The 9,965-nt window shown below is 49.4% G+C and overlaps 1 protein-coding gene across 3 annotated transcripts in view; it reads left to right on the top strand.

Annotated features, from left to right (window-relative positions):
• The first annotated feature begins 626 nt into the window (after positions 1-626).
• Positions 627-9,965, top strand: part of rnf141 (ring finger protein 141) — a 34,474-nt gene continuing 25,135 nt past the window's right edge. Inside the window, exons 1-2 of one of the 3 annotated variants that reach the window (XM_070899448.1) lie at positions 627-704; positions 5,726-5,933. In XM_070899448.1, coding sequence (XP_070755549.1) covers positions 5,788-5,933 — 146 coding nt within the window. In that variant the 5' untranslated portion in view covers positions 627-704; positions 5,726-5,787. Of the gene's footprint in view, positions 705-1,302; positions 1,328-3,228; positions 5,158-5,725; positions 5,934-9,965 lie in introns of those variants that run through there. The other 2 variants (XM_070899450.1, XM_070899449.1) reach the window with 2 other exon arrangements.

Below are 9,965 nucleotides of genomic sequence, written 5' to 3'. Positions count from 1 at the left end.
CCCCACCACTCTCTCCCCCCCCCCCTCCACCACTCTCTCCCCATCCCCCCCCACCACTCTCTCCCCATCCCCCCCCACCACTCTCTCCCCATCCCCCCCACCACTCACTCCCCATCCCGCCCACCACTCACTCCCCTTCCCCCCCACCACTCACTCCCCTTCCCCCCACCACTCACTCCCCTTCCCCCCACCACTCACCCCCTTCCCCCCCACCACCACTCCCATCCCCCCACACTCTCCCCCACCCCCCTACTCTCTCGCAATCTCCCTCCCCCACTCTCCCCATGTTACCCCCCACACTCTCCCCATGTACCCCCCCCACACTCCCCATGTTACCCCCCCACACTCCCCATGTTTCCCCCCCACACTCCCCATCTCCCCCCACTCTCTCCCCCCCACACTCCCCATCCCCCACTCACTCCTCCCCATCCCCTCCCACGCTCTCTCCCCATCCCCCCAACACACTCCCCATCACCCCCATCCCCCCCACCACTCTCTCCCCATCACCCCCTCCCACCCCCCCCACTCTCTCGCAATCCCCCACTCCCCATCCCCCTACTCTCTCCCTCTCTCCCCATTTCCCCCTCTGCCCCCCCACTTTCTCTCACTCTTGTGACGTCATCGCGGCGGCGCGTTCCTGCGTGCGCGGCCCCGGGAGAGAGGCGGGAGCGCGGTGCGTAGCACCGAGAGCGGGAGTGGAGCAGGTGAGAGCGCGGCCCGGAGCCCGGGGGGGGGCCCGGGCCTGACCCCGCGCAAACCCTCAATCCCTCACACCGCAGGCCGGCCTGGGAGCGGAAGGGAGGCGGCCTGATACCCGGACCGAGCCCCCGGTCTCGGGATAGAGACACGCCCCCCCAGGGTGTGATCCCTCCCCCCCCACCTCTCGCTCCCCAGGGTGTGATTTTGCCCCCCCTCCCGGCTGTGATTCCCCCCGCCTCCCAGGGTGTGATACCCCCCGCCTCCCAGGGTGTGATCCCCTCCCCCCTCCCATCCCAGGGTGTGATCCCCTCCCCCCTCCCATCCCAGGGTGTGATCCCCTCTTCCCCCCCCCCCCCATCCCAGGGTGTGATCCCCTCCCCCCCCCCCCCATCCCAGGGTGTGATTCCCTTCCCCCCCCCCATCCCAGGGTGTGATCCCCTCCCCCCCCCCCCATCCCAGGGTGTGATCCACCCCCCCCATCCCAGGGTGTGATCCCCTCCCATCCCAGGGTGTGATCCCTTCCCCCAATTCCCATCCCAGGGTGTGATCCCCTCCCCCCTCCCATCCCAAGGTGTGATCTCCCCGCCCCGCGGGGTGAGATCCGAATGGAAGGTCATTGACCTGAAATGTTAGCTGTTTCTCTCTGCACAAATGCTGCCTGACCTGATGAGTATTTCCAGCATTTTTAGTTTTTATTTCAGATTTCCTGTGTCCCCAATCTTTATTACAAAGGGATTGGAGTATAGGAGTAGGGAATTCTTATTGCAGCTGCACAGGGCCTTAGGGAGACGCACCTGGAGTACTTTGCTGTTTTGGTCTCTGTACTGATGAAGGATATACTTGCTATAGACTGTGTGCAACAAAGGTTCAGTAGACTGGTTCCTGGGATGAGGGGATTGCCCCTTGAAGAGATTGAGCAGACTAGGCCTATATTCTCTAGAATTTAGAAAATGAGAGGTGATCTCATTGAAATGTATAAAATTCTTGCAGGGTTTGACAGGGTAGATGCAGGGAGAATGTTTCCCCCTGGTTGGGGAGTCTAGAACCAGGGGTCACAGTCTAAGGATAAGGGGTCGGCCATTTAAGACTGATGAGGTGGAATTTCTTCACTCAGAGGGTGGTGAATCTTTGGAATTCTCTACCCCACAGTGCTGTGGATTCTCAGTCAGTGAGTATATTCAAGGCTGAGACAGTTTTTGGACTCTAGAGGAATCAAGGGATATAATCAGGCAGGAAGGTGGAGTTGAGGTCGAAGATCAGCCATGATCTTATTGAATGGCGGATTGAAGGGCAGAATCATAGAATGGTCACAGCACAGAAGGAGGCCATTCGGCTTGTTGAGCCCGTGCCGGCTCTCTGCAAGAGCACTTCAGCTAGTTTCCCTTCTCCCGTAGCCCTGCAATTTTTTTTCTTCAGGTCGTTATCCAATTCCCTTTTGAAAGCCACGATTGAGTCTGCCCCTGCCACCCTTTCAGGCTGTGCATTCCAGATCCTAACCACTCTCTGCATGAAAAGTGTTTTTCTTGCATCGCCTTTGGTTCTTTTGCCAATCACCTTAAATCAGTGTCCTCAACCCTTCTGCCAATAGAAACAGTTTCTGTCTACTTTGTCCAGAACCCTTATGATTTTGAACACCTCTATCAAATCTCCAAGGAGAACATCCCCAGCTTCTCTATCCACGTAACTGAAGTCCCTCATCCCTGGAACCATTCTTGTCAATCTTTTCTGCACCCTCTCTAAGGCCTTCACATCCTTCCTAAAGTGCGATGTCTGGACACAATACTCCAGTTGAAGCCGAACCAGTGTTTTATAAAGGTTCATAATAACTTCCACACTTTTGTACTCTATACCTCTATTCATGAAGCCCAGGATTTTGTAAGCTTTTTTAACTGCTTTCTGAACTTGCCCCGCCACCTTCAAAGATTTGTGCACAAAATCCCCCAGGCCTCTCTGTTTGTGCACGCCCTTTCGGATTGTACCATTTAGTTTATATATATCCTTTCCTCATTCTTTCTATCAACTTTCTGCCACGGGTCCGCCCATTCCACCAGCCTGTCTACGTCCTCTTGCATTCCATCACTTTCCACCTCATTGTTCACTATATTCCTGGTCTGCTCCTGCTCCTGTTGTGTTCTTGTACTTTGCCTTTTTATTTAGATGAAAAGGGAATTGGATAAGTACCTGAAGGAAAAAAATTGCAGGGCTACGAGGAAAGGATGAGGTGGGTGAGGGGAGTGGGACTAGCTGAAGTGCTCTTGCAGAGAACTGGCACGGGCTCGAAGGGCCGAATGACGACCTCCTGTGCTGTAACCATTCTCTGATTTTGTACAGGGAATACATTTCTTTCCCCCCCCCCCTTCAAATTCAGGCTCCTGATTTTAACTGTTTGGATATTTCACATATAATCCTGGGACATGCATATTTCGGTTATTGATATTTCAGGCCCCGTGACCCTCACATTTTACTGTTAGCGTTCCACTGCTGACGACCCCACAGAATTATTGTATACTTGTGGAAATCACAACTATTAAAATTAACTTGTTTTGCTTCCTTTAATTCATTGCCGGACCAGTAGAGTCATAGAAATTTACGGCATGGAGGGAGGCCATTCGGCCCATCGTGTCTGCGCCGGCCGACAAAGAGCTATCCAGCCTAATCCCACTTTCCAGCTCTTGGTCCATAGCCCTGTAGGTTACGGCACGTCAAGTGCACATCCAAGTACTTTTTAAATGTGGTAAGGGTTTCTGCCTCTACCAGCCCTTCAGGCAGTGAGTTCCAGACCCCCACCACCCTCTGGATGAAGAAATTTCCCCTCAAATCCCCTCTAAACTTCCTACCAATTGCTTTAAATCTATGTCCCCTGGTTGTTGATGCCTCTGCTAAGGGAAATAGGTCCTTCCTATCCACCCTATCCAGGCACCTTTATAATTTTATACACCTCAATGAGGTCTCCCCTCAGCCTCCTCTGTGCCAAAGAAAACAAACCCAGCCTATCCAATCTTTCCTCATAGCTAAAATTCTCCACTCCAGGCAACATCCCGGTAAATCTCCTCTGCACCCTCTCTATTGGTGTAAATAACTCTTGTTGATCTTGAACCTGGAATTTGCAGAGAAACATTAAGCTTTGCTAGTGCTTCCTGGGCACGAACAGCTCCCTCTGCACCCTTTGTGGCCAATCTCAATTGTTATTCCAAGGATAATGAACTCCTTTCAGGCGGCAATGTAATTAAAGGATTGAGGTCATGGTCATCTGAATACTTGAGAATGCTACCTTAAATACAGAGATGCATCTTATTGTTAATAAAATAAAGTCACTTTGAAGAATTTTCTTTTACAAATTAATTTGTTGGGAATTTATTAAAATATTGGGGAGACTGAAGCCATTGTCTTTGGTCCCTGTCACTAACTCTGTTCCCGAGCCACTGACTCCATCCCTCTCCCGAGCATCTGTCTGAAGCTGAACCAGATTGTTTGCAACCTTGGTGTCATACTTGACCCTGAAATTAGCTTCCGGCCACATATCCGCAGCATAACTAAGACCGTCTATTTCCACCTCCGTAACATCGCCCGTCTCTGCTCTTGCCTCAGTTCATCCGCCGCTTAAACCCTCATCCATGCCTTTGTTACCTCTAGACTTGACTATTCCTGGCTGGCCTCCCACATTCTACCCTACGTAAACTTGAGGTCATTCAAAACTCGGCTGCCCCGTGTCTTAACTCGCACCAAGTCCCGCTCACCCATCACCCCTGTGCTCACTGACCTACATTGGCTCCCAGTTAAACAATACCTCGATTCAAAATTCTTATCCTTGTTTACAAATCCCTCCATGGCCTTACCCTATCTCTGTAATCTCCTCCAGCTCCACAACCCCCCGAGATGTCTGCGCTCCTCCAATTCTGTGCTCTTGAGCTCCGATTATAATCGCTCAACCATTGGTGGCCGTGCCTTCAGCTGCCTGGACCCCAAGCTCTGGAACTCTCTCCCTTCACCGTCTCTCTACCTCTCTTTCCTCCTTCAAGACGCTCCTTAAAACCTACCTTTTTGACCAAGCTTTTGGTCACCTGCCCTAATTTCTACTTGTGCGGTGTCAAATTTGTATCGCGTAATATTCCTGTGAAATTCCTTTGGACATTTCATTACAACGGTGCTATATAAAGACAAGTTGTTGTAATTGGAAGGAGAGGAATGTCTGGATTTGTACTTTGTTTAAGACTGTTAGAGTAGTGCCCACTTGATTCAGATCATCTTGCTAACCGTTGCCACGAACCGGGTTATAGCGGCAGGTACAGTAAAGAGCCTCTCACCTCTCTGTCCGTCCGTCCGTCAGTGAGAGAGTCCCAAAAAACCCTGTGCAGATAAGGGTAAAAATAACCAGGGGTTAACCACAAGGGATTGAGATATAAACAGTGTGACTGGATCATGGGTTTGGATTACAGCCTCGACATCAAGCCTCATATAGTAAATAATACATACTCTTTTCATTTTATATGTGTTTTCTTCAGTTCTTAATCAGTTGAGTAATGGTTGTGTGCTGGGGATTCGGTTTATCCAGCTCATGCCCTTGACGTGCAATGTTTTCAATAGGAAGGCTGAAGATTGTGATGTTCTCGCCACAGGTTTGCCAAGGAATGGCCTGCAGTTTGTTGCAGGGAAATTCCGTCTTTAATATAAGAACAAATATTTACATTGTGTGGTGTCTGGTGTGACGACTGGAAGTGCACACTATGTCCAGTGCAAATTTCTGTATCACTGGGCAGGGGACAGTTCAAAGGTAGTCATTTCGAATGGACGAGCTCTCCAACAACAGAAAATACCAGAGCACAATGCACCTCATTCAAAAGGCTCAACGTATTGGAGGTTTTAAATAGCGATATTATAGTGTAAAAGGGGGAATTGGCTGCTGGAATTGCATCGAACGTGACCATTTTCTAGGTGCTTTGGGAGAACCTGAATGACCTGGTGCCGTATAATTTATTTTCTTAAGGACATTGACGGAACCGTCTCATCTGTTCCTTCCTTTAAACAGACAGGAGCTCTGCAAATGACCCACACCTAGAGCCCGTGGTCCGGTCGCCCGTCAGCTGCCCAATGATGGGTCAACATATCTCGAACCAAGCTCCGGGGGTCTTCAATAAGTTGCCGGACCGGATGATGAAGCACGCGGCCCTGGTAAGGGAGAGCGGCTTCCTCACCTACGAGGAGTTTCTCGCCCGAGTGGCGGAGCTGAACGAGATGTGAGTGGTCTCCCGTTCTCATTTTATAAACTCTACACTTTCATGATGCGTTTGAAAATGGGGAAAAGACAGCACAGCTGGTTCAGCAGCACACTTTACGGTACAACGGTGCAAGGTTGAAATGAATAGTAATCACAGGCTGACAAAATATTGGAGCTCCTAAATGTGGTGCTGCCACCTAATGATTGACCTTCACGCTTATGATCATGTGGCTGATTACCACAGAGTTGGTGAGTCTGACTGCCTTTCAGTAAAGGATCACACAGCACAGAAGGAGGCCATTCGGCCCATCGTGCCTGTGCCGGCTCTGTGAAAGAGCGAACCAATTAGTCCACTCCCCCTGTTCTTTCCCCACAGCCCCGCAAATTTCACCTTTTCACAGTGTCAGCTGTGGCTCAGTGGGTAGCACTCCCGCGTCTGAGTCAAGTCCCACTCCAGGGACTTGACCACAAAAGTGTGGGCTGTCACTGCAGTTCAGTGCTGAGGGAGCGCCGCACTGTCAGAGGGGCAGTGCTGAGGGAGAGCTGCACTGTCGGAGGGGCAGTACTGAGGGACCACTGCACTGTCAGAAGGGTGGTACTGAGGGAGTGCTGCACTGTCGGAGGGGCAGTACTGAAGGAGCACTGCACTGTCGGGGGGCAGTACTGAGGGAGCGCTGCACTGTCGGAGGGGCAGTACTGAGGGAGCTCTGCACTGTCGGAGGGGCAGTACTAACGGAGCACTGCATTGTCGGAGGTGCCGTCTTTCGGATGGGACGTTAAACCGAGGCTCCATCTGCTCTCTCAAGTGGACGTAAAAGATCCCATGGCACTATTTCGAAGAAGAGCAGGGGAGTTATCCCTGGTGTCCTGGAGCCAATATTTATCCCTTAATCAATATAGCAAAAAAACAGATTATCTGGATCATAATCACATTGCTGTTTGTGGGAGCTTGCTACTGGCTCCTGCGCTTCCTACATTACAACAGCGACAACACTCCAAAAGTACTTAATTGGCTGTAAAGCGCTTTGAGACGTCCGGTGGTTGTGACAGGTGCTATAGAAATGAAAGTTTTTTTTCTTTCTTTTCTGCTTATAAAGAAGCTGAACTTGTGCGAGCATAAAGGCACCAGTTGACTGTTATCCTGTTTCTCACTGTACCCGCGATGTTTCCAGCTTTTAGTTCCAGTCCTGCGCGCAGCGATTGTGAGTTTGGTGCCTGATTGTTTAAACCTCTGGGTTCCTCCCTCCTCCCGCCTCCCCTCCGAGCACAGATTGTTGAGGCCTGTGGACAGTGGGAATGCTGCTTTGAAGCCGGGAGATGCTGGGATATTAATTAACGTTGTGCTTTTGATAGCAGGCCTTGGTTACCGGGAGTGGATAGCAGAAAGTCAGAGGCACCTTGCGTTGATTTCTCAACGGTTTAAAATCTATGGCCAGAGGGCTGTGTATGCCCCAGAGTTTCCGACACCTGCTCCCGGCCAGCGAGCCTTCGTGTCCAGCGCTTGAAGTCAGAAAATGATCCCTTGCATATATTTTCATCGGAATTTCCGATAGCTCTGTGTTTGTGCAGCCGCTCTCATCTACATAAGAACATAAGAATTAGGAACAGGAGTAGGCCATCTAGCCCCTCGAGCCTGCTCCGCCATTCAACAAGATCATGGCTGATCTGGCCGTGGACTCAGCTCCACTTACCCGCCCGCTCCCCGTAACCATTAATTCCCTTATTGGTTAAAAATCTATCTATCTGTGACTTGAAGACATTCAATGAGCTAGCCTCAACTGCTTCCTTGGGTAGAGAATTCCACAGATTCACAACCCTCTGGGAAAAGAAATTCCTTCTCAACTCGATTTTCAATTTGCTCCCCCGTATTTTAAGGCTGTGCCCCCTAGTTCTAGTCTCCCCGACCAGTGGAAACAACCTCTCTGCCTCTATCTTGTCTATCCCTTTCATTATTTTAAATGTTTCTATAAGATCACCTCTCATCCTTCTGAACTCCAACGAGTAAAGACCCAGTTTACTCAATCTATCCTCATCTCCGGAATCAGCCTAGTGAATCGTCTCTGTACCCCCTCCAAAGCTAGTATATCCTTCCTTATGTAAGGTGACCAAAACTGCACGCAGTACTCCAGGTGCGGCCTCACCAATACCCTATACAGTTGCAGCAGAACCTCCCTGCTTTTGTACTCCATCCCACTCGCAATGAAGGCCAACATTCCATTCGCCTTCCCGATTACCTGCTGCACCTACAAACTAACTTTTTGGGATTCATGCACAAGGACCCCCAGGTCCCTCTGCACCGCAGCATGTTGTAATTTCTCCCCATTCAAATAATATTCCCTTTTACTGTTTTTTTTCCCCAAGGTGGATAACCTCACACTTTCTGACATTGTATTCCATCTGCCAAACCTTATACCCATCCGCTTAACCTATCTAAATCTCTTTGCAGCCTCTCTGTATCCTCTACACAACTCGCTTTCCCACTAATCTTTGTGTCATCTGCAAATTTTGTTACACTACACTCTGTCCCCTCTTCCAGGTCATCTATGTATATTGTAAACAGTTGTGGTCCCAGCACTGATCCCTGTGGCACACCACTAACCACCAATTTCCAACCCGAAAAGGACCCATTTATCCCGACTCTCAGCTTTCTGTTAGCCAGCCAATTCTCTATCCATGCTAATACATTTCCTCTGACTCCGCGTACCTTTATCTTCTGCAGTAACCTTTTGTGTGGCACCTTATCGAATGCCTTTTGGGAAATCTAAATACACCACATCCATCGGTACACCTCTATCCACCATGCTCGTTATATCCTCAAAGAATTCCAGTAAATTAGTTAAACGTGATTTCCCCTTCATGAATCCATGTTGCGTCTGCTTGATTGCACTTTTCCTATCTAAATGTCCCGCTATTTCTTCCTTAATGATAGTTTCAAGCATTTTCCCCACTACAGATGTTAAACTAACCGGCCTATAGTTACCTGCCTTTTGTCTGCCCCCATTAGTGAACCGGATGGGTTTTTACGAAATCTGGTATTTTCATGCTCACCATTACTGATACTAGCTTTCCTTCCAGATTTATTTAATTAACTGAATATAAATTCCCCAGCTGCCATGGTGGGATTTTGACCCGTGTCTCTCGGTCATTAGTCTAGGTCTCGGGATTCCTGCTCTAGTAACATAACCACTGCTACCGTTCCCCATTGTGAACTGGGTGATAAGTCCTTGCTCAGCTATTGTAACTGCGTCTTGCCTTGTTCCCGGGTGGGGTGCGTTCTAATTCCCCCCATGGAATCAGATCTTAAGAATACCCATTCATAAGTTCTTGATACAGAAGCTGTACAATTTAAAACTTTCTTTGACTGATCTCAGAAGCCAATGATGGTTGTAGCAGAGCGCTGAATAATCGGGTGCGCTCTCATAGAATCATAGAAATTTACAGCACGGAAGAAGGTCATTTCGGCCCATTGTGTCCGTGCCGGCCGACAAAGAGCTATCCGGCCTAATCCCACTTTCCAGCTCTTGGATCATAGCTCTGTAGGTTACGGCACTTCAAGTGCACATTCAAGTACTTTTTAAATGTGGTGAGTGTTTCTGCCTCTACCACCCTTTCAGGCAGTGAGTTCCAGATCCCTACCACCCTCTGGGTGAAGAAATTTCCCCTCAAATCCCATCTAAACCTTCTACCAATTATTTAAATATATGCCCCTGATTGTTGACCCCTCTGCTAAGGGAAATAGGTCCTTCCTATCCACTCTAGGCCCCTCATAATTTTATACGCCTCAATAAGGTCTCCCCTCAGCCTCCTCTGTTCCAAGGAAAACAACCCTAGCCTATCCAATCTTTCCTCATAGCTAAAATTCTCCAGTCCAGGCAACTTCCTCATAAATCTCCTCTGTATCCTCTCCAGTGCAATCACATCTTTCCTGTAATGTGGTGACCAGAACTACACGCAGTACTCTAGCTGTGGCCTAACTAGTGTTTTATACAGTTCAAGCATAAATACTGAACTGCATTGATTAGTTCCTGAGGCGAGCAAGCTAACTGGGCTG

Source organism: Pristiophorus japonicus, chromosome 14, assembly GCF_044704955.1.
Source record: "Pristiophorus japonicus isolate sPriJap1 chromosome 14, sPriJap1.hap1, whole genome shotgun sequence".
Taxonomy (NCBI): domain Eukaryota; kingdom Metazoa; phylum Chordata; class Chondrichthyes; family Pristiophoridae; genus Pristiophorus; species Pristiophorus japonicus.
Note: the sequence above shows the minus strand (reverse complement) of the source record. Positions and strands in the feature narration are given on the sequence as shown.